General features: G+C 42.0%; 2 protein-coding genes across 2 annotated transcripts; one reads left to right on the forward strand and one right to left on the reverse strand.

The window, feature by feature from the left end:
* Positions 1-383: 383 nt before the first annotated feature.
* Positions 384-3,795, reverse strand: bhlhe41 (basic helix-loop-helix family, member e41). The gene is made up of 5 exons (XM_021601141.2): positions 3,562-3,795; positions 3,387-3,450; positions 3,109-3,216; positions 2,885-2,996; positions 384-2,674 (listed from the first exon to the last, which is right to left on the reverse strand). Exons 1-5 carry the CDS (start codon positions 3,621-3,623, stop codon positions 1,734-1,736), a joined length of 1,287 nt encoding a protein of 428 aa, XP_021456816.2. The 5' UTR covers positions 3,624-3,795; the 3' UTR covers positions 384-1,733.
* A 5,009-nt stretch (positions 3,796-8,804) lies between these two features.
* sspn (sarcospan (Kras oncogene-associated gene)) lies at positions 8,805-22,749 on the forward strand. The gene is made up of 3 exons (XM_021601152.2): positions 8,805-9,362; positions 16,508-16,594; positions 20,306-22,749. The coding sequence occupies exons 1-3, from the start codon at positions 9,102-9,104 to the stop codon at positions 20,663-20,665; spliced, it is 708 nt and encodes a 235-aa protein (XP_021456827.1). The 5' UTR covers positions 8,805-9,101; the 3' UTR covers positions 20,666-22,749.
* The last annotated feature ends 1,782 nt before the right edge of the window (positions 22,750-24,531 follow it).

Below are 24,531 nucleotides of genomic sequence, written 5' to 3' on the forward strand. Positions count from 1 at the left end.
ACCATCCCGTAGGTTTTTGCTCCAACCCTAATCTAGTGCACCTGATTCTAATAATGAGCGGGTTGATAGGCCGAATCAGGTCAATTAAAACTGGGGTTGGAGCGAAAACCTACAGGAGAGTAGCTCTTCGGGAATAGGGTTGGAGAGCCCTGGTTTAAAACATAGTGGATTTGAGGCAAGAGCTGATGAACATAAGCTAAAAATAAGCAATACTGGGTATGCAAATTATATGTAGTTACTCACACAAGGAACTCATAACACACAATAAACACCACATTTGCAGGAATGAAATTATTTTAAAAGGACATTTATCAGAACTATCGGTCCCCGACCAAAGTTACCTCTCCATCTGCATACACCTATCCTGTATGTGTTTGTGTTAGAATGTGATACAACAGCTACTTCTTCATTCTGAGGCTGAGTATCAGTTGTATCATGTAGCTGTATAAGTACAATAAGACTTATTACCCAAAAACGAGCTATGATTAGTGGCTTATAAGGTCTGCACAAAATCACTAAAAAGCTTCAATATCTGTAGTAGCCTAGTATCTGGTTCTTCAAACACATTGACAGTCTGTACAGTCTGGAGTAACATGTCTGCCCTCTAGTTTAGTTATTTTCTAAAAATAGATACAGTGATAGACTAGAATAGTTGGAAAGTGAGTGTTGGGAGGGAACAGGGGGGGATTTTCCAAAGGCAGAAACAAGTGCACTTTATCTCTCAAATAGTAAAGAACTACACGTTAATCCTATACATACAAACTTCCAGAGCTAAGAAATACACAGGTAGTTACATTCAATATCAAAGTTCTATAAGGTGCTATATCATATCTAGTATCATTTTGCTGGAGGTAGCCGACAGGTCCCGCGGTGTCTCATTATATGTGCAGAGATGCCAACCAATCAGGGACATAATTGTCAATTGTCATAAAACCAGCATCTTCCAATGAAGTGCTTCTTTTCAACATGCCAAATATCAGCAGTCAGAAAAACTTATTTGAGGAGGTGATTGAAAATTCCAGAAGACTAAATAGACAAATCAAAACGTGTTGGCATGGATAGGGAGTTACATAATACGTAGTCATGTATCCAGTTAGTTAGTAATTTGTGTGTGTATGGGGGGGTCAATTTAGTTCATATGTACAAGGAAATGGATCAAAACACATCTATCACCATTAGTCATACTGTAGTCAGTCAGCAATGTTGATTCTAACCTTGGTAGAGGTCATTTGCAACTCCATACATCCAATGTGACTAGTATCTGATTGGGGATCTGAGGACAATACTGCGCATAGAAGCAGATTGTTTATCTTGATGTTTTGGCACTGATATTGCCAGTTTTAAAGGTTGTGTCAATGGAAAAACTAACTCCAGCTCAATATACCCTAGGACTGTAGTAATAACAGATGTGTGCATGTTGTTAGTGTCAATCATTGTCGATTATCATTCAGATTACTCTTGCATTAAGTGCAAAAGGCACAAACTGTCACAACTTCCCCCTGCCTGGCCAAAATAAAGGAGAAATTCAACTGTGAAACTTGTCTCGAAACTCCTACTATCAATGACAATCATTTAAAATATGAAAATAAGGTAAAAACAGACAGCTATCAGAAAATCCTAAACAAAATAATATGCAGAATGTAGATCCAATTAGGATATAGGCTACACAGGTAAATTAGACCGTTTTTACAAGAAATAAAATCTAATGTTATCTTCATTATGTACAGTCATTTTCATTGTCTGGGGAGTCGTTCCCTAATACCATCATCATCATCATCATCATCATCATCATCATCATCATCAACATCATTCTCAGGGTTGTCCTCCCTCTCCTCAGGTGAGCCCGGCTCCACGTTTGACATGTCACTGTCGTCAGAGAGAGAGTGCTTGGAGTTGGAACCGAATCCAGAGCTCTTCTCTGTCGACATACCGGAGAAAGCACCTGCGGCAGCCGCTGCAGTTGCCGAAGCGTGTGAGTTAAGGCTGGGGTATAACCATGGAAACGGTGCTGAGAGAGCTGCTGCTGCCGCAGCAGGGTACACAAACTTCTCTAGGTTACTTTTGTCGAATAGCGGCATGTAGGTCGCTGCTGCAGAGGGATTGATGAAGTAAAAAGGCATGCAAAATGGAGTCTGCTGTCCCACGCCAGTTATTCCCATCAAAGAGTTCATAAAGGCCAGATCAGGTCTGGTGGTCGTGTCTGCGCCCGTCGTACCGTTTCCAGCCCAGTTCATCTTCGTTTTTTTGGCTGCGCGTTCATCCCCGAACTCCTGCTTTATCTTCACTGCTTTGCTACGGTCACATCCTTTATTCCCATCGGTCTTTTCCGCCTCACCCCCGTATCCACTGTCTGTGTCTGTGTCATTCTCGTTAAGCTCCCCGTGGCTCCTCTGTATGACCGATACGCGGTCATGTCCAGCTTGGATTTCAGCTTTCTGGCCATCGCGCTCCAGCACGTCTCCGGCAGGTTGCTGGGAATGGAGTATTGGCGCACTGGGCTGAATTTGCGCAGATACTTTGTGCAAGTGGTTGATGAGCTGCGCGCACCGCTGCTCGCGCATATTCCAGTTATCGAACTTGTTGAGGTACTGCAGGACCTCTTTGGCACATGCTTGGAATCCGGAGTGGAACGCATCCAAATCAGCGTGAACGGACGTCTTCATCGATCGATCCCCTGAAAAAGTTAGAAACGACACAATTTACAGTACATGATTTAATCGTAATCAACTGTGAGAACACAACCAATAGGCCTATCGAATTTGAGTTAGGCTACAATAACTTTTACGCATAGCCTATCCAAGCCCAACTCTAAACCCAAAGTAGTCTATGTAGAGAAACCTAAAAGTCAAACATTGAAGTCACTGGAGGTTATGTAACAATTTACCATTCTGCAAAGCAATAATCTTCTGGTGTTGTTGCTCAGTGACTGCAGTCAAAGCGTTTAAATGCTTCAAAGTTAACTCGAGAACAACCGCTTTCTCCAAATGCCCGAGCGTCTGAAAGGGAAAAACATGATATCCAATTACTCAACAATCATTTAACGAAACAGTAAAATAAAAACACACATTATTAGGCTATACATCATCCTTCATAATTGCAAAAGCTTACCGTCAATTTGAGATGTTCGGGTAACAAATCCTTCAGCTGTCCGATACATTCATTGATTCTGTCTCTCCTCTTCTTCTCTATCAATCGGTGTGGTAACTTGTACGCGTCCTGGGAACAATAAGATAGATATATTCGATTAGGACCACAGAAACGAATGACAGTGTTAGATTCATTCTACATCAAGTGCCACATAGTCAAGACAGTTGTGTTATCCTACAATGACTTGTTAGCTATCAGACATTGTATTGAGATGCAAACAAGACAAAATGAGCGCATACCTTGCCATCTTCGCGCTTCAGTCCTCTTTTCGATTTACACATGTAGAGTGAGGAGTATTCCAACCTGAAATAAATAAAGAGGGCAGGATAGTCACATAGTTATAAAGGTACCAAGGGTGATCATCTAATAGTTTATGGACAGAGCCCATACTGTCCTAAAAAATGAAATTATTACCCTAAAAAATGTTCATGATCAGTAAATTGTCTGTCTTGCAGACGCGGTATTCTTTCATCCATAACTTGTCGGTAGGCTATTCCACTTTGTCTTTACAATGTTTGTTATTCCAAAACCAGCAGACAGAGAAGGTTTGGGAAGATGTTACACGGCGACTATTCTCGATAGTGCTGCGCTTTAGAATGCTGTCTATTTTCCTCAACTGCCACTTTGCGAGCAGTTTGTGCGAGAGTGCACAGCGCACGCGCGTCTCGAGTCGGAACAGCTCCAACTCACGTGTAAACTGCACCAGCACAACGTCTGGTAATTAAGACCTTTGCAAGACCCGGTCTAGTAGGCTACGTCACAGCCCGTTTCTATGGCAATGCAAAATAAGACATATCTATTAATGTATGGTATTCTATTGGAGTTAAAAGTCATAGTCAAACGACTGAAATAATTGTTTATTATATCATGTCCTTTCTACCGGTGCACATCCTCATCCAATTGAGCTCTGCTTTGACCATGTACGTGAATGCGACGCGCACACGGGACTGTGTTTTCGCGTGCGTGCGTGCAAGGAGAGTGTTTATAGGGCGCTCACGCGCACACACACACACACACACACATCCGGGGGGCGAGGTAGGCTGCTCATCCCTTCTCGCGCTGAGTCTCTCAGCCCGCCAGCCGCCCTGAGGTGTGTTTTCAGTAACCATGGCACTGTCTGAGTAGGCTACACAAAAACGTGCGCAGCAGTTCCTTATTCAACCGTGTTGACATCTTCCAATGAACAAATTCGTAACAATGTATGCAATCGTGTCATTGTGCTATGCATAATGCATTACAATTAGGCTACATTATTGTTGAGCACACGAAGTTAATGTGAACATGGCCCATGTGAGAAGAGAAACAATTATATGTGATAACTTATGCATGCTTGGCTATTGAAACATGTTTTACTAAGTGACATGCCGTTTTTATTAAGATCCAATATTGATACTTTGGAGATCATTAGAAGAAATAAACTTGCACTATTATAAATATGTAATAAATATGTTATGTTGTTAGTAATACATAGGCATATAGTGTAGCCTACTGCCAAGACGTGACACTAACTTAAAACAGGTTTCACCATATAACCAAGCAGCTTCAGTGTACTTACACTGGTCATGTAATATACCATGTAACACCTAGCTATAGAGACATTTAAAGGGATACTTCACCCAAATGATGTATTGGTTTCCTTACCCTGTAAAGTCTATGGACAAGGTATGACAGTAATCCATGCTTTGGTTTAGTGTTCCTGACACTGTTTCCAGATGCTAACATTTTGGCATTTGTGGCACAAATCCCATTCAAGTCATTTTTTTTAGGCATCATATCCAAATCATCCGAAAGTATCTAAACTGTATTGTGAAGCTCACCAAAGTAATTTATGGATGATTTGAGCATGATGCGCGAAAAATGCCAATATCGCTCCCATGACTTGAATGGGATTTGTGCCACAATTGAATGCTAAAACGTTAACATTTGGAAACAGTGCCAGCCACTGCCAGGGAAACTAAACCAAAACATGGATTGCTGTCACACAGAACGCATAAAGGGCAAGGAAACCAGGGTAATTGTGTAATTTGGGTGAACAATCTCTTTAATATAAACGTCAGTAACAAAAAAAAAACAAGTTTCCATCTGCATTTTATAGTGAATGTGCCCCCTCTGGTGTTGGCATGTTTTAGCCAACAACTGGCAGATAGCCTACAGTTCAGGAAGGATAGCGTACATGATGAAATAATTATGGACAAAAGAAAATAGCAAGATTATTTTTATTTGTCAATCGGCAGCCAAGCATCGATCATAATGTCTCTCGCGATATTTATTGGAAAGGAGCATCAACCACCGCGTGCACTTTCACCACCGCGTGATGTTCATACATTTATGTTATCTGTAGCCAAATAAACTACATGCTTTCCCGAGTCGTAGTGGACAGACAACGCAACATATCATTGATACTGCCGTTGACAGTGGTAAACCCAAAGCAACACCCAGGGCTTATTGCTATTAGCCCATACAAACACCTGCATAACATATTCACAACATGGAACAACATATACTTTTTTGACTTTTTACACATTTTGTTACGTTACAACCTTCATCTAAAATAGTTTTTTTTTATCCTCATAAATGTACACACAATACCCCATGATGACAAAGCAAAAACATGTTTTTATACATTTCAGCAAATGTATATTAAAAAACTAAAACAAAAATACCTTATATACATAAGTATTCAGACCCTTTGCTATGAGACTCCAAGTTGAGCTCATGTGCATCCTGTTTCCATTGATAATCATTGAGATGTTTCTACAACTTGATTGGAGTCCACCTGTGGTAAATTAAATTGATTGGACATGATTTGGAAAGGAACACACCTGTCTATATAAGGTCCCACAGTTGACAGTGCATGTCAGAGCAAAAAGATCGTGTCGAGGCACAGATCTGGGGAAGGGTACCAAAACATTTCTGCAGCATTAAAGTTCCCAAAGAACACAGTGGCCTCTATCATTATTTTATGGAAGAAGTTTGGAACCACCAAGACTCATCCTAGAGCTGACCGCCTGGCCAAACTGAGCAATCAGGGGAGAAGGGCCTTGGTCAGGGAGGTTACCAAGAACCCAATGGTCACCCATTTTATGTTTTATTTAAAAATGAATATATTGATATATGTATATATATATATATTTTTAAAACTTTTTAATGATATCCAATTGGTAGTTACAGTCTTGTCCCATCGCTGCAACTCCCGTACGGACTCGGGAGAGGCAAAAGTCGAGAGCCATGCGTCCTCCGAAACACGACCCTGCCAAGCCACACTGCTTCTTGACTCACTGCTCGCATAACCCAGATCCCAGCCGCACCAATGTGTCGGCGGAAACACCATACAGCTGGTGACCGAAGTCAGCGTGCATGCGCCCAGCCCGACACAAGGAGTCCCTAGAGCGCGATGGGACAAGGACATCCCAGCCAGCCAAACCCTCCCCTAACCCGGACGACGCTGGGCCAGTGTGCACCGCCTCATGGGTCTCCCGGTCGCGGATGGATGCGATACAGCCTAGGACCGCTGCGCCACTCAGGAGGCCCCTGATGGTCACTCTGAAAGAACTCCTGAGTTCCTCTGTTGAGATGGGAGAACCTTCCAGAAGGACAACCATCTCTGCAGCACTGCACCAATCAGGCCTTTATGGTTGAGTGACCAGACAGAAGCCACTCCTCAGTAAAAGGCACATGACAGCCTACTTGGAGTTTGCCAAAAGGAATTTAAAGGATTCTCAGAACATTAGAAACAATATTCTCTGGTCTGAATGCTTGGCCTGAATGCCAAGCATCACGTCTGGAGGAAACCTGGCACCATCCCTAAGATGAAGCTTGGTGGTGGCAGCATCATGATGTGGGGATTTTTTTCAATGGCAGGGACTAGGAGACGAGGGAAAGGATCGAGGGAAAGATGAACGGAGCAAAGTACAGAGAGATCCTTGATGAAAACCTGCTCCAGAGTGATCAGGACCACAGACTGGACAACAGGACAACGACAACGCAGGAGTGGCAGGAGTGGCTTCGGGACAAGTCTCTGAATGTCTTTGAGTGGCCCAGCCAGAGCCCGGACTTGAACCCTGTGGTTCTGTGGAGAGACCTGAAAATAGCTGTGCAGCGACGCTCCACATCCAACCTGACAGAGCTTGAGAGGATCTGCAGAGAAGAATGGGGGAAACTCCCCAAATACAGGTGTGCCAAGCCTGTAGCGTCATACCCAAGAAGACTCAAGGCTGTATTTGCTGCCAAAGGTGCTTCAACAAAGTGCTGAGTAAAGGGTCGGAATACTTGTGTAAATGTTTATTTCAGTTTTTTAAATTTTGAATAGATTTGAAAAAACTATACAAACCTGTTTTTGTTTTGTCAATATGGGGTATTGTATGTAGATTGATGAGGAGAAAACATGATTTCATTCATTTTATAATAAGGGTGTAATGTAACAAAATGTGGAAAAAGTGAAGGGGTCTGAATACTTTCCAAATGCAGTGTATACTTCCATTCATTTTTTCAACTGGTACCAGGGGACCTTCAGATGAATCTTGTGAGGCCTGTGGGAATCCTAGAACAAAATAACTGACACATAGGAGAGTCTCACCTTTCCACAGAGGGGTCATATTAGTGTGTAGCCCAAACTGTTTGGACGCTACAAATTCGCTTGTGGGGGTTGTAGTGCAAATCTGAGAACACCATTGTGTTCGTGAGAGTCCTCTTTCCACAAACCATTCAAACGGTTTTGTGAGACCGATTTTCAGGATGTCTCATGGTCCGAAAAAACACTGCTCTAGCTCTGTCACCTTTTACCGCAGATGCGGAAGGGCGACTTAGGCGAATGCGGTGGATTGAGACACATCCAATGCAAGCTGATATCTCTAGCTTAAACTGACCGATTTTCATGGGGATTTCTTTATTATGCTAATTAGATGCGTAACTACTGAATTCCCAGCTAAGAAACACCTGGTTGTCAGAAAGTTATGTGCTAGCTGTGTATTAACTTTCTGGGATAGGTAACCAACATCTTTGGGCCATAAGAGTTTTCCTTAACCATGTGACCTGACCAGATAAAAATGCTGGATTCCATAGGGTATAATCCCAATAGTTTTTCCTGGTCAAGTCACATGACATCTGGGAAAATCTTCTGGTCCTGGTTTCTCTGAAACCATATAATAATATGTAATAACTTATTCCATTAGTTTGGCATAGCTATTTATTAAAATACCCCCAAATTCCTTATATACCCTAGAGGCTGAACTGCAATTGGACCAATTAATAAATTTTTTGATCATTTTAATAGAGGATCAGATCTATAGTAATGCCCTCGCATGTCTCCCGATCACATTACTTCTTCCACTAAATCATGTGACTTTGGCTTCCAGCACTTGGCCGTACTGTGCGTGTAATGGTGTAGACAACAGTGAACCAACCACTCTCATTCGAGAATGACGTGGGTGACGACCTCTGTGCCAATCTTCCTTAACCCATAGACCCAACTGCCACTGAACTTGATTTTTTATTTCAAATTAAAACAAGCTTCCTTCATTTTCTATGTTATTGTCTGTTCACAGGGGTGCTTCTGATCGTGTGTTGGAGTCCCCCCTTGTGTCTTCTCTGCCCCCCCCCCCCCCCCCCCTTCCTCCTCTTCTTTTACTCCACAGTGTGCTGCTGCTCTGCTATATGTGGCGCCCGGAGCCGCTCCAGGAATCTGCCCTAAATGTTTTCCATATTAGTTCAGAGCCTTCTCTGGTTCCAAATAGCCTAGCAGCCGAGCTGGGCTAATACTGAGAGGAACCCTGAGCAGAGAGGGGAAGGGAACGGGGGGCGTGGCAGGGAGCAGTGTAGCACACTGACAGACAGCACAACGGTAAGACACTGACAAAGAAACGGGAAAGGAAAGAGTGAGAAAAGAGAAAGAGAAAACAACCTCCCAAGGAGCTGAAGAATACGCGCTAGTCTCATCTCAAGGCAGAAGGTGAAGAATGGGAGAAGGAAAGAAGGGATCTGGAGGAGGGGAGAAGAGCGGAGGAGCGCCCCCCATCCAGGAGAAGAAAGGGGGGAAAGCAGAGGAGGGAGGCCCAGCGCCCGAGGATGCCCACAAGTGCTGTGGCTGTCGCTTCCCCCTGCTCATTGCCCTGCTGCAGCTGCTGCTGGGGGTGGCCATCACAGCCGTGGCCTTCCTCATGGTCACCATCAGCCCCTCGCTCCTGGCCAGGGAGACACCACACTGGGCCGGCATCATTGTAAGCATGGACCCGTCTCGTCTTTCTGTATGCACGGACACTTAATATGGCCTTGTGCCACTGTTGTAGCTGCATGGGCCTTTGCCTTAACTGACTTAGGTCCTTATGTCCATCTTCAACTCACTACGTGACTGCATGGATCCTCATCCTCATTGTCTAACAACCCAATGCAGCCATGTGTATCTACAGGCATGCACACTCAACATGGCCATTATTGTTGTCCTGATACTCTACCTACCGTGTCTCCCATGCACTTAACCTACAATGCACATTGGGTTGTACTGCCTCATCTCCCAGAATGTAGCAGAATGGTCCTATCTTCATTGCATGCATGGCCTAAGGATGTGTATAAACACATACAGTATGTACAGTTGAAGTCGGAAGTTTACATACACTTAGGTTGGAGACATTAAAACTCGTTTTTCAACCACTCCACAAATTTCTTGTTTACAAACTATAGTTTTGGCAAGTCGGTTAGGACATCTACTTTGTGCATAACACAAGTAAATTTTCCAATAATTGTTTACAGACAGATTATTTCACTTATAACTCACTGTATCTCAATTCTAGTGGATCAGAAGTTCACATACACTAAGTTGACTGTGCCTTTAAACAGCTTGGAATATTCCAGAAAATGATGGCATGGCTTTAGAAACTTCTGATAGGCTAATTGACAAAATTTGAGTCAATTGGAGGTGTACATGTGGATGTATTTCAAGGCCTATCTTCAAACTCAGTGCCTCTTTGCTTGACGTTATGGGAAAATCAAAAGAAATCAGCCAAGACCTCTGAAAAAGAATTGTGGACCTCCACAAGTCTGGTTCATCATTGGGAGCAATTTCCACATTTCTCAAGGTACCACGTTCATCTGTACAAACAATAGTCCGCAAGTATAAACACCATGGGATCACGCAGCCGTCATACCGCTCAGGAAGGAGACGTGTTCTGTCTCCTAGAGATGAACGTACTTTGGTGTGAAAAGTGCAAATCAATTCCAGAACAACAGCAAATGACCAGGTACAAAGTATCTATATCCACAGTAAAACGAGTCCTATATCGACATAACCTGAAAGGCCGCTCAGCAAGGAAGAAGCCACTGCTCTAAAACCACCATAAAAAAGCCAGACTACGGTTTGCAACTGCACATGGGGACAAAGATCATACTTTTTGGAGAAATGTCCTCTGGTCTGATGAAACAAAAATAGAACTGTTTGGCCATAATGCCCATCGTTATGTTAGGTTTGGAGGAAAAAGGGGGAGGCTTGCAAGCCAAAGAACACCATCCCACAAGTGAAGCACGGGGGTGGCAGCATCATGTTGTGGGGGTGCTTTACTGCAGTAGGGACTGGTGCACTTCACAAAATAGATGGCATCATGAGAAAGGAAAATTATGTGGATATATTGAAGCAACATGACAAGACATCAGTCAGGAAGTTAAAGCTTGGTCACAAAGGGGTCTTCCAAATGGACAATGACCCCAAGCATGGGGACAAATATGGTACTTTTTGGAGAAATGTCCTCTGGTCTGATGAAACAAAAATGGGAACTGTTTGGCCATAATGACCTTCGTTATGTTTGGAGGAAAAAGGGGGAGGCTTGCAAGCGGAAGAACACCATCTCAACAGTGAAGCACGGGGGTGACAGTATCATGTTGTGGGGGTGCTTTGCTGCACTAGGAACTATATTGAACTATATTGAAGCAACATGTCAAGATATCAGCCAGGAAGTTAAAGCTTGGTTGCAAATGGGTCTTCCAAATGGACAATAACCCCAAGCATACTTCCAAAGTTGTGGCAAATGGCTTAAGGACAACAAAGTCAAGGTATTGGAGTGGCCATCACAAAGCCCTGACCTCAATCCTATAGAAAATGTGTGGGCAGAACTGATAAAGCATGTGCGAGCAAGGAGACCTAGAAACCTGACTCAGTTACACCAGCTCTGTCAGGAGGAATGGGCCAAAATTCACCCAACTTATTGTGGTAAGCTTGTGGAAGGCTACCCGAAACGTTTGATCCAAGTTAAACTATTTAAATGCAATGCTACCAAATACTAATTGAGTGCATGTAAACTTCTGACCCACTGGGAATGTGATGAAATAAACATTTCACATTCTTAAAATAAAGTGGTGATCCTAACTGACCTAAGACCAGGAATCTTTACTAGGATTAAATGTCAGGAATTGGGAAAAACTGAGTTTAAATGTATTTCGCTAAGGTGTATGTAAACTTCCGACTTCAACTATGGCATGGCCACACAGACGTTTGTCCTCCTCATCACCATCTTGTCTCCTCATTGCCATCTTTGTCTCAACACAAAGATACCTCTTCAATTTGTACGCCATACGTCCTTCTACTCAGACTTTGTCCCTACTGTATGTCCTCCTTGCCCTCACTGCATCTACACATACCTACTTATCAGCCGAGTCTTATCTCTCTATTCACACATTATCTTACATTAGTTACATCTAAACTCAAAATAAGGGTTGTTTATCATGCTTTACAGCCTTTTCTATAGCTGTTTCAACTTGTGTTTTAATGGGAAAGTTCCCCGCCTCCTATGACTCAGAGATAAACATGCCACATGGATAGGATGACTCATAGTCATTTACTAGTGCCATGTGGTTTTACATAGGGAATGATTTCAGATGTACTCCTTATTCAATATGGAGCATAGTGTGCCGTGCAGTGACATGCAGTGGCTGTAGTTTTCCATATACCGTTATTTTATTTCTGGCCAGGCAAAACAATAACTACTGATACCATAAATAACAATTATGATCCAGTTTCAGGTTAAAAGTTGCCTTGTTATCCTAATGGATGACCCACGTGAACCTCCCTCAGTCTCGTCCAACAAATTGGGTGACATTCTAAATGTCAACATGTTGACTGCTACCAATTAGCTTGATGTTATTTTCACATTGGCTCCCTCACTCTCTTACTGTTGATTAGATCGATCTCCTGTAGAAAGAGTTAACTAGCTTAAAGAGTTTCTAGGTCATTCTACCACTTCGGTGCCTTTTAAGGAGTGTAACTTGGTCAAAAGAAACGTTTGATTTCATCTCATTTCAACTTTCTGTCAAAGTTGACATTCATAAAAACACGTTTTCCATTAAATAAAAAAATGAAAAGGATAGTAAGTGCATATTAATTGCCAAATAAAGTAACAGGGTTGACCTACAAGGTTTATGATTTCTTCTTAAATCAGCCATAAATCCCATTGTGGCAGGGGGAATGGAAGATTGTTGTGTGCAACAGGGAGTGGCAATTGAATGCAAGCTTCACAATTTTGAATTTATTGTTAAAACATTTCCAGACTGTCTAGCGATTGATAACAGGGTTGACGTGTTTTGCTCAACCCACTCAGTTTTCCACCACAAAACACCAGAAAATGGCCAAAAAGAGTTGGAACAGCTCACGCTATTATTCTATGATTTGACAATTAGATGTTGAATGTCTCTTTTGAAATAAATATTTAAAAACAAATAGTTTTAACAAATAGTTAAGACGAGAGTTCACGTAGCAGGGTTAAAATGAGGGACAGACATAATCACTAATCACATTAAAGAAATATTAATCCTCAGAAATGAATTTGTTAAAGCAACAAAATGACTAGGGATTTACAATGATGGGGAAACTTTTGCAATTAAGTGGGTAAAAACCTTCCTAGAAGTGACAGAGGGTTGACAGAGGGACATGCTGAATTTGAGCACTTTAGCAAGCATTTATTCATATTAAAAATCATATTTATCGAATTCTCTGTGTGCTCTTCATTTGAAATGTCAATATTGGTGCACAATTTCTACTTAAAATATCAAAGGGACGCAAATAGCACTCATTTCGTGGAAGACCCTTCTATAAGTTTCGAAACTGTAGTCAAGGCAACTGTAGTCATGGCAAGACAACAACAACTCTAGAATGCCAGTCAGAGCTGCGGGGCAGTAGCCTCTTACCATGATCCTTTAGTTTGCTAATGTCTACAGATAAATAAAAGCAAATAATACTGAAAAAAACTGAAGGTAGCACTTTACTTTACATTGCCCTTATACCCTACTGTTATTACTGTTATTACTGTATGAGAACCAATGTTGTAAAAATGCAATATTTCCTCAATTGCATCCTGTACAGGTCATAAAACTCAAAAATCATGTCAAACACTACATAGTGCATCTCCTTAGACCCAGATGTATCTCTTAGTAGTATTTGTTGTGTGATTATTGTGGCATCAGTAGCCTCTGAAACGTTAGAAACCTGCAGACTCGTATAAGACCATACTGGCCCCCTACACAAGCATATGTTGTAGGCTATCCATGCAAGTAAATTACTATAAATATTTGTTCCTGTCTTCTCTAAGATAAAGTGATTATGTAAAAAAATATTAATTGATAAACATTCTGAGCCAGAGCTAAAGGTAGTTTTGTAAGTGTTGCAAAAACACAACATTGGGATTAAAGGGTTGCCAAACTGAGCCATTGGGCCAATAGACTATTAGAGATGGTTCTTCTTCAAAATTCTGTAAATATGGACAACAAAATACTTCAAGAGGTACTTTGATGTCCCCTCTACACATCAAAAGAACAAAAAAACATTTGTTAGTTTTTTTGTGTGTGTAGTATACGAGGTAAGAATACTGCCTTTGACGACCATTCATTTTATGGTAAAGAAGTAAAATAGGAGGTTCTCTCTCTACATGAATCCAGAATGGACAACCAAATATTATTACAGGTAAGTTACAGTGGACGTTCTCCATTTATACAAAACCCACCAAATAGTTGATCCTTTCAAAATATATATGTTTTTGATAGCGAAATACAAAAATGTGGATGATCGAACTGATCAATTTGGCTATTTCAGACAAAATAGGACTTCATTTCAGTGTTATATGTCAATGCTTTTCATCCATTTTGATGTGATTTTAACAGAATTTCTCTATTTTTTTTATTAATACACATTTTCCTACCATTGAAGACTAATGTTGCATTTTTTTAACAAACTTGAAGTTTAAAAAACGGATTATTTTCATAATCAGAGGCCTATTACAATTACACTATATATACAAAAGTGTCTTCCCCCCTTAAATGAGTGGATTCGGCTATTTCAGCCACACCCGTTGCTGACAGGTATATAAAATCGAGCACACTGCCATGCAATCTCCATAGACAAACATTGGCAGTAGAATGGCTTACTGAAGAGCTCAGTAACTTTAAATGTGGCACCGTCCTAGGATGCCACCTTTTTAACAAGTCAGTTCATCAAATTACAGCCCTGTTAGAGCTGCCCCAGTCAACTGTAAGTGCTGTTATTGTGAACTGGAAACGTCTAGGAGCAAAAAGGCTCAGCTGCGACATGGTAGGCCACACAAGCTCACAGAATGGGAGTGCCGAGTGCTGAAGCGCATAAAAAATAATCTGTCCTCGGTTGCAACACTCACTACCAAGTTCCAAAATACCTCTGAAAGCTAAACAGAGCAAGAACTGTTTGTTGGGAGCTTCATGATATGGCTTTCCATGGCCGAGCAGCCGCACGCACACAAGCCTAGAATAGCCATGCGCAATGCCAAACCTCGGCTGGGGTGGTGTAAAGATCGCCGCCATTGGAAACGGGTTCTCTGGAGTGATGAATCACGCTTCACCATCAGGAACTCTGACGGACGAATCGGGGTTTGGCGGATGCCAGGAGAATGCTACCTGCCTCAATGCCAACTGTAAAGTTTAGTGGGGGAGGAATAAGGGTCTGGGGCTGTTTTTCATATTTTGGGCTAAGCCCCTTAGTTACAGTGAAGGGAAATCTTAACGCTTAAAATTACATCCCAGACGATTCTGTGCTTCCAAATTTGCAATGCCCCTATGCAGGAAGCGAGATCCATACAGAGATGGTTTGTCGAGATCGGTGTGGAAGAACTTTACTGGCCTGCACAGAGCCCTGACCTCAACCCCATCGAACACCTTTGGGTTGAATTGGAATGCCGACTGCGAGCCAGGCCTAAAGTCCCGCAGCAATGTTCCAACATCTAGTGGAAAGCCTTCCCAGAAGAGTGGAGGCTGTTATAGCAGCAAAGGGGGGACCAACTCCATATTAATGCCCATGATTTTGGAATGAGATGTTTGATGAGCAGGTCAACATCATTTGGTTACGTAGTGTATTTCTGAAGGGTAATAAAAAACATTTTTGGATCTATACAGGGTTAGAAGTAATATAACTTACATAACACACAGCATTTCCATATAGAATCTATAGGAAGTACAACCATGAACCTTTTAAGCCCCAAGGCTAAAGAGGCCTACTAATGATAACACAGGGGCTTGACTAGGTATGTTCCCATACAGTCTAATCTAGTATTGTTTTTCTAGGCAATGTATGGTAGTGAGCATTTCTTTAACATAATCTTGTAATCCATGTGAGATTCTTCAAATTTGCATTTCTGTAGAGGAAAAAAACTAGTTGTTTTCTCTCAGCTTCCTGTATGCCCTAATTACAGTGTGTACAGATGTCTGCAATCGGAAGCATCTCAGCTCACACAGGGTACCTCCATCTCGGGTTCTGTCCTCACGTGACTCACGACCCGGTAACAAACACGGAGGTCACCAAGATCCTTCTAGAGAATTCTGATTCCTGACCGCTTAAGAACCTGGGGAAAACAATTAAGTTAGATGCTGCATGTTAGTCACAAGACTGTAATAGTGTGTTATCGCAAAAAAGGAGGAAAACTACTTAATTTGCCATAGCATTGATAATGTTATCAGATGACAACTTGGACAATATGATGCTAAAAGTGCACCATTTCAATAGCTAACTTGGGATAAACAGCTTGAAGAGGGTTGAAAAAGCCCCTCAGCTGCAAATAAGATAAGAGGTTTGCTTGTATGTGTTGTGTGTGTGTGTGTGTTAGAAAACCATGGCAACACTTGGTATCAGCAGATCAAATTCTGGGATGAGTATCTGTTTATCAGATCCGAATGGATTCAGTTTCCCAATAACACATATGCCATGCAGAAAATAAAAAGCATGCAGGTATAATGCATTATGATGCAGTTATAATGCACCGTAAGACTTTAATGAGCATGCAGGCATACAGGTATATTTTGCAAAGCATTTAAGTCAGAGAATAAACCCCACTAAATCCATTTCCCCTGTGTTCTGTTTCTCTAGTTGTGTGTGGTCTCCTTGCTGGGCTTCCTCCTCTACTGCATCACCTACGTACCAGATGAGAGGACCTCCATGCAATTCATCGCCAAAGTGAGACCCAAATGCCCTCTGACATAATTTCCTGTCCAACTGAGCAGAGACCAAGGCAAACTCTCTCTAATGGGACAATTAGTCATGTTTATTCAGGAGAATGCCATTCATTATAAAACACATGTCCGTCTCATTCAAATCAACCAGGTTGTAGTTAGAGTCAGTTAATCTGATTTAGATTAATGTGTAGGGCCAATATACTACAACACAGAGAACATTGATTGCCACATTGACATACTGTAGGCAGACCTGGGTTCAAGTACTATTTAAAATCTTTAAAATACTTGTTTTAGAATAACTGTACTGCCAGATGGGTGAGGTTTGCACTTTGTGACTGTTCTATTACACTGGACAGAAATATAAATGCAACATGTAACAATTTCAAAGATTTTACTGAGTTACAGTTCATAAAAGGAAATCAGTCAATGAATTAGGCACTAATCTATGGATTTCACATGACTGGGAATACAGATATGAATCTGTGAGTCACAGACACCTTAAAAAAAAAGTGGTGTGACCACCATTTGCCTCATGCAGTGCGACACATCTCCTTCGCATGGAGTTGATCAGACTGTTGACTGAGGCCTGTGGAATGTTGTCCCACTCTTCAATGGCTGTGCGAAGTTGCTGGATATTGGTGGGAATTGGAATACGTTAATACGTTATCGTACACATCGATCCAGAGCATTCCAAACTGGTGAGTATGTAGGAACATTTTCAGCTTCCAGGAATTGTGTACAGATCCTAGCGACATTGGGGCCGTGCATTATCATGCTAAAACATGAGATGATGGTGGAGGATGAATGGCATGACAATGGGCTTTAGGATCTGGTCATGGTATCTCTGTGCATTCACATTGCCATCACTAAATGCAATTGTGTTCGTTGTCCATAGCTTATGCCTGACCATAACCCCAACCCTACCATTGGGTACTCTGTTCACAAGGTTGACATCAGCAAATCACTCAGCCACACAACCCCATACACACTGTCTGCCATTTGTTCGGTACAGTGGAAACCGGGATTCATCCGTGAAGAGCACACTTCTCCAGCGTGCCAGTGGCCATCGAAGGTGAGCATTTGCCCACTGAAGTCGGTTAAGACGCTGAACTGCAGTCAGGTCAAGACCCTGGTGAGGAGCTTCCCTGAGACGGTTTCTGACAGTTTCTGACAGTTTGTGCAGAAATTATTTGGTTGTGCAAACCCACAGTATTATCAGTTCCTCGGCTGGGTGGTCTCAGATGATCCTGCAGGTGAAGAAGCCAGATGTGGAGGCCTGGCGTGGTTACACGTGGTCTGCGATTGTGAGGCCGGTTGGACGTACTGCCAAATTCTAAAAAAAAAAAAATAATTGCACGCTCCCTCAAATGAAACATCTGTGGCATTGTTTGACAAAACGGGCCTTTTATTGTCCCCAGCACAAGGTGCACCTGTGTAATGAGCATTCTGTTTAATTAGATTCTTGCTATGTCACACCTGTCAGGTGGATGGATTATCTTGGCAAAGGAGAAATGCTCACTAACAGGGATTTAAATACATTTGTGTTCAAAATTTGAGAGAAAGAAGCTTTTTGTGCGTATGGAAAATGTCTGGCATCTTTTATTTCAGCTCATGAAACATGGGACCGACACTTTACATATTGTGTTTATATTTAGGTTCAGTATAGTTCCATTGCAACAGGCAACCTCAATAAAACTCAGATAAAATATTTAAAATACAATTTGAACCCAGGTCTGACTCGGGTTGTATGGTTGCACCTTGAATGTGATACTATTTGTACGGTATAGGGCCATAGAGAGAAATGCAGAGCACAGCATGCCTACTAGCAAGGCCCTGCAGGAGGCCTATGGGTACATGGGCACAGTTATTGGACATGACTTGTCTCATTTAATTGGCCAGACAATGTAGGCAGTTGGAATGTCCAATCAATTAGAGTAGGAATACCACTGTTTGCCCATCGTGACTGAGCTGTGTACAAACACAGTATTTTCCCAGGTGGACTTACTCTACTCAAAATGATAGTGAAGTAGATATAATGTGAACTGAACAATACATTTTAAAAGTAATACAATCAGTGGTGCAATTGTATGCAACAAAATATTCTCCCTATTTTTCTTTTCTTTATGTCTTCCTAAAGTTCCTAAAGCACACCATAACATTGAGTACAGCGATATATGAAAGGATTTGTGTTGCTCTTCTTTTTATGTAATTTATGTACAGCAGTTGGCAGTACAATACATCTCATGACGTTCTCCATATTTCACAGCCATTTACATTTTTTTTTACGCCATTTCAAATCAAGCAAGCATCAAACATTACATAATGCTATAGGCAGCATGTAACGGAGTGTAAATACAGTGCGAATCAGGGCTCTGTTACATTACCTGTGGATTTAGATGAAGGGCTAGTGTTATTTGGATTGTACACTGTAATTACATAAACCACACAGACACTCTTGCACATTGTCAAGCTGTATTTTAGACCCCGTTTACTCAATGTGGACATACAGGCACCTGCCAAAATAAAGGAAACACCAACAGTGTCTTAGTAAGGCGTTGGGCCACCAAAACAGTTTCAATGCGCCTTGGCATAGATTCTACAGGTGTCTGGAACTCTATTGGAGGGATGCGACACCATTCTTCCACAAGAAATTACATCATTGGTGTTTTTTTGATGGTGCTGGAAAACACTGCCTCAGGTGCTTCTCCAGAATCTCCCATAAGTGTTCAAATGGGTTGAGATCTGGCGACACACACACACACACGCACTCCTTTGACACCCCTCTTTCAATGTCCCCGAGATCATTTCTTCTAGCAAAATATGGGCAACTGGGCATTTTTATACATGACCTTAAGCATGCTGGGATGTTAATTGCTTAATTAACTCCGGAACCAGACTTTGTATCCCTCATTTACTCAAGTGTTTCCTTTATTTTGGCAGTTACCTGTACAAAGACAAATTCATAGCATGTGGATAAAGGGACAGTGGGAGGCTGCAGGGGAGTCTCACAGGAACAATATCTACTCAATGCAGCCAGTCCTCCTTTTCAACTAGAATGTTTTTTTGTGTGAAAATAACTAAATTATTTTGAAAATGACGCCTGATGACATCATAGGGGGTGATTTCCTTATCTAAGCTAATTGACTACATTTAGGTTTTCAAATAAGGAAACACTGGTATGGTGCTGCTGTGGTGGACATAATGAATATGAGGTTAAAAAAAACGGTGAAGTTCCCCTTTAAGACAGTCATGCTCTGTCAGGCCGGTAGCCAGGATCTGCAGGTATTTATTGGCTGCTTTGAGGGGAGATAATCGTTAGCAGACAGAAACCTATTTGAATTGGAAACTGATATGGCTAGAGAGTAGGCATACCTGGTTCACTATGGCCTGCTAACACTTAAGCCACTTCAATCAGTCATTGAATGTGCTACAGTAAGCTGAGTAAAGACATAGAGCTCCAGTCATCTTAGCCCTAGTGTAGACAACCAGGGTCATATTCAGGCTCCAACACAGAAAAATATTTGAAATATCGTTGTTATTGGTAGTCTGTCCTCTGTTTCAAATCATTTATATAATTTGGTGCTAAATATGACCCTGCAGTGGTCCTTAAGGATGACCTCCCTCCAAGTATTTGTCCCCCACTATGCTTAGCTATGCTATGATTCACTACACCACAACACACGAGCTCACGTCCTCTCCTCTCCTCCTCCAGCTGCTGTACTTCATCCTGTGCACAGTGGGCCTGGTCCTCTCTGTCCTGGTCATGGCCTTCTCTGGCCACCATTATGCTCAGACCAACGGATTCAGCTGCCTGGAGGTGGGAGATGACTGCGTGTGCACCCTGGACCCCCACGACCCAATCGCCAGGACCTTCACCTACGCGGGAGTCAGCGACTGCGGAGAGGTCACAGGCACTCTGAAGTTGTACTTCCTGCTTCAGATTGCCCTGAACCTGACCCAGGCCCTGGTGTGTGCCCTGGGGGCCTTTGTCATGTGGAAGCACCGCTACCAGGTGTTCTTTGTGGGGCTACAGATAGGCTCACCCTCCTTCCAGCACTGGCAGAAGGTCTGATGGGAAATGTAGAAGAAGAAAAAAAGAGGCCCATGATGATGCTGATACCACTATTGAGGGTAGAGTAAGGCGGAGAGCAGCCAATCAACATTTCGGCTCATTCTACTTGAATGGACAGAGATGTATTACACGAAACACTTTGGTGTGTGCGTAAGTGTGTGTGTTTTGGTTGTTCTCAATCATATTTACATTTTGGGGTGGTTGACTTCTTCTATAATGGCTTTTCGCACAACTTTTATATACTGTGTGGAGAACTTTATTCGCAGTTGCCAATGCTACATGAGATACTGTATTTCTAATAGATGAAAATATTCAAAACTACCAAACTGTCAGTTTTGGAATGATCTACCATGATGTTCAATGTATTTTTGTCAGGGATTTCAAAATAATTCAGCAAAAAATCTTTATTATGCCTCTACAATTGAATGTATACACTTTATAATAGTGTTGATTATGTTACAATTAAAGCAAACTCAAGACACTTTTCTCATACTGTGTTCGTAAAAACGATTCTTGCTGCGCAAGTATTCATCTCTATAATCTTCTATCATACTGCTGTTTAGGACGGTGGGGAACGCTATTGTTTTCAACCCCAATCGGCCTTCAACTTGAGATACTCAATGAGAGTGGGTAGCTCAAACTGAGCATGTTATCAAAAGACAGCGCAGTAGGAAGATATGCAGAAACTGCTTCTCCAATAAAAATCCCCGATCACATTGTAGGCGATGTCATGGCGAAGTTCATGCACAGAAAGACGTCATCGGGTCTAACGGTGGTCTCGGGCCGAACTGCGCATTTGCAGGCAGTCAATTCAAAAGGGACTCCTTCGATATAATTAAGGAAGAATTTCACTTCTCTCATCAACTTCACAAACCCCGGACAGGTCTGCTTGGTTTGTTTGGCAAGCGTTCCCGGAAGTCACGCCTCTGGGATTAGGAACTGCGATGTTTTGTTTTGAGAATCCCCCCCAAGAGATTCCATTTTAGCAAACTAAAACAGATTTCCCGAGCTTCAAATGCACCGTTGAGTCTTCACATAGGAATAAATGGTGTGACGTCATCTATGGCTTTGTACATTCATATACAGTCAATGGTTTAACTGCATCGGCAGAGGGTGAGGAGCAGGGTGGAACATAAGTGAGGGAATTATGCTCCCTTATGCTCTCTTTTTGCAATTGCATATTTAGCACTTGACTTTGATTATGATGGACTATCACACAAACAGTGGTACATATTTTGTAATACAGTAATACAGTATTTTTGGGAAAAAGAGGCTACTCATTTCATCTTTCCTTTCAGCCAATAGATGTGTCTGTAGCATTTGGGACTGTTGACATAATGCCATCATTGTATGAATCAGGGAAAACCCCTGACTGAATACAGCAGTACAGAATGGTGTGTTATTGCATTTACTAACCACTCAGAGTGGAGACATACTGGTGCTGAGAGGAGGCATGTGGAGGCTATCAACAATACCAGTGGCCTCCAGTCATGACTCAAGCAGCCAGGCAAAACCAAAACTGCTGCAACCGCTGGGGGAGGGCTGGGCTGGGGAGGGGTAGGTGAAGGGGTACTCAGACAGACAACTGAACTGTGCCACCCCAAGAGGGAAACTAAGTTTATATGGCTCATTTAGCTGGATAGTGTCCCTCCAATAGTGAAGACGTTAAATCAGTTGTTTGGTGTACGTTGTCTTATGCTAAATGAATTTAGGTGGATTGTAAATCACATTTAGGGTGCTGGTACTGGACAGCATTTGCCAATGACACATCTAGAGACAAGAGCAGCATGAAAAACAGAAGCAGAAAATATGAGAATTTGCGCTAATGAGTGGTGGGTGGTAACATGGTAATTACTGTGCATTAGAGATACTATAGCCGAGTCTTTGTACATAATACACAAAGAGAAGTGTTTGAGAATAGCAAAATCTGTGTTTTATCTTCAATAGACACCTTGAGCATTTTGCGTCATTTACATGTACATTAGAGAAAGAACTACTGCCGATGTCCGTGTATATTTTCTAAGCCTTTTAGCATGGTCTCATGTTTACTATTAATAAATGGTGTTGACTTTTAAGTCCTTAAATAGCAGTTGTATTATTTGTGTTGCATGCAATTCTACCTCAACTATTCTTAACCCAATCCTGAAATACTGTTGATGAAAAGTATGTGAATGAATGCGGTTTGCCTGCGAGCTACAGTATCACACCAGCTATCACTGAAGACGGACAGCTTGCGAGGGAAACATAACTATCTGAGCCGGAGTCTTTTTATTCAATCACTGGAAGGGATAAGACTGTACAAAAGTACACTACAGCAGCCTGTTATCAGATTAAGTGAGAAAGTTAGAGGGCCTGGGCCGTGTTCATTAGGCACCAAACGGAAGAAAACAGGGACTACCTAGTTATGTCCAATAAGAACAGCTTGTTTTTCATTTTCTGTTGAAAAACGCTAAACACTATTTTGCTATGGTGACTATAGCCCTGATTTTTTTGATAGGCCTGAGGGTGTTATGAACTATCATGTGACCACACCGCTTCATTATTCATGACAGCATGACATAGGAAGTCATATGCAGCCCATCACGAGGGGGATGTATCTAAACAAATGACAGCTAAGAGTTATTTTCCTTCCACAAAATCTGTTATCCTTCCTTTGAAATGGCAAACACCTGCTTGAAATTGCCATAGATTTGCGAGGGGTGAAAATCAGAAAGGTATCTGATCTGTTGTCCAGTGCATTTCTTCTGACCCCTTGAAAGGGGAGATGAATGTGGGAGATAAATGAGGTGATCAATTTCTGTATTGGCACTTTATTGGATCAACCTTCACTTAGTGGGAGCAGAACACTTTCAAGTAACTAAAATTCAATGAAAAAAAGTGACATTACTCAAGGCGTGACTAATAGCATTATGTTAGAGCAGTTTCACTTCAATAATGGCCACCTGCAACTGGCATAACTCAAACTGGAGGGAAAAAAATATGCCCAAATTACTTGGGAAACAGAAATTGGCATTTGAGCAGAACAAAATGATCTATCAGTTGCTCAACATAGCATTTGAAAATACTTGTTTTTCTTTTGTCACACTACAACACAAAAACATATTTTGTTTGTCACACTACAACACCTGCCTCCAAACACAATAAACACAACATTCAAATCATCACCGTGGCTCAGTCCCAGAGGTGTTTGTGGCATAATCCTGTTTATTGTCCTACTACTATTGGGTGGGTCTGAGTTCACGCTGACTAAACAACACGTGACTTTGGTCGGGGGCTGCCAGTGTCGAGAGACTCCGGTGTCCAATTTTGTCTAAGGTTGTGTACATTAGCGACACACCCAGCTCAAGAGCACGCAACGTGTTGTTCACATGCACAAAACGTGTTTCTCAGAATAACAGTGAGTCATAAGGGTACAGTAACACATATCAACCTGGGGGTGATAACCCATTACATTACAGCAGAATGTTTTCAGACTCCGAGCTGCACAAGTGGAAAGAGTTATTCTCTTTCTGATCCTGACACAGAACCTTACACCACTGCTAGCTACTAAAAAATGCATTAGTCCAATGGCAGTTAGGACACGTCCAACAGAAGCAGTAGATTAACTATGGCGGCATCTGCCATGCCATTTTAATTGTATGAGAGAAATGATTGTTTGAGGAATGTATGTCTGAAACTGTCCAGGTCATTGGAATGTAAAAAAACAAAGCAGTGGATGTTTGTGTATGAATGCACCATAGAGTACCGACAGAGCCAGGGTAGGCATGTCCCATCGCCCCCTCTCTCCTTCCCTCCCCTCCAAGTCGGAGCATTCCAGATCTGCTGGACTTTCCCCTTCCTGCCTTGCTCGGTGACAGCTGTGGGCT

Source organism: Oncorhynchus mykiss, chromosome 1 (genome assembly GCF_013265735.2).
Source record: "Oncorhynchus mykiss isolate Arlee chromosome 1, USDA_OmykA_1.1, whole genome shotgun sequence".
Taxonomy (NCBI): domain Eukaryota; kingdom Metazoa; phylum Chordata; class Actinopteri; order Salmoniformes; family Salmonidae; genus Oncorhynchus; species Oncorhynchus mykiss.

Bases quoted from the DNA above. Each gene is read 5' to 3' on its own strand.
- bhlhe41 (XM_021601141.2), bottom strand. From the start codon at position 3,623: ATGGATGAAAGAATACCGCGTCTGCAAGACAGACAATTTACTGATCAT. The intron at 3,451-3,561 runs GTAATAATTTCA...TATTTATTTCAG, and splicing joins GATCATGAACATTTTTTAGG to GTTGGAATACTCCTCACTCT. The intron at 2,997-3,108 runs GTAAGCTTTTGC...TTTCCCTTTCAG, and splicing joins CCGAACATCTCAAATTGACG to ACGCTCGGGCATTTGGAGAA.
- sspn (XM_021601152.2), top strand. From the start codon at position 9,102: ATGGGAGAAGGAAAGAAGGGATCTGGAGGAGGGGAGAAGAGCGGAGGA. The intron at 9,363-16,507 runs GTAAGCATGGAC...CTGTTTCTCTAG, and splicing joins CACACTGGGCCGGCATCATT to TTGTGTGTGGTCTCCTTGCT. The intron at 16,595-20,305 runs GTGAGACCCAAA...CTCCTCCTCCAG, and splicing joins CCATGCAATTCATCGCCAAA to CTGCTGTACTTCATCCTGTG.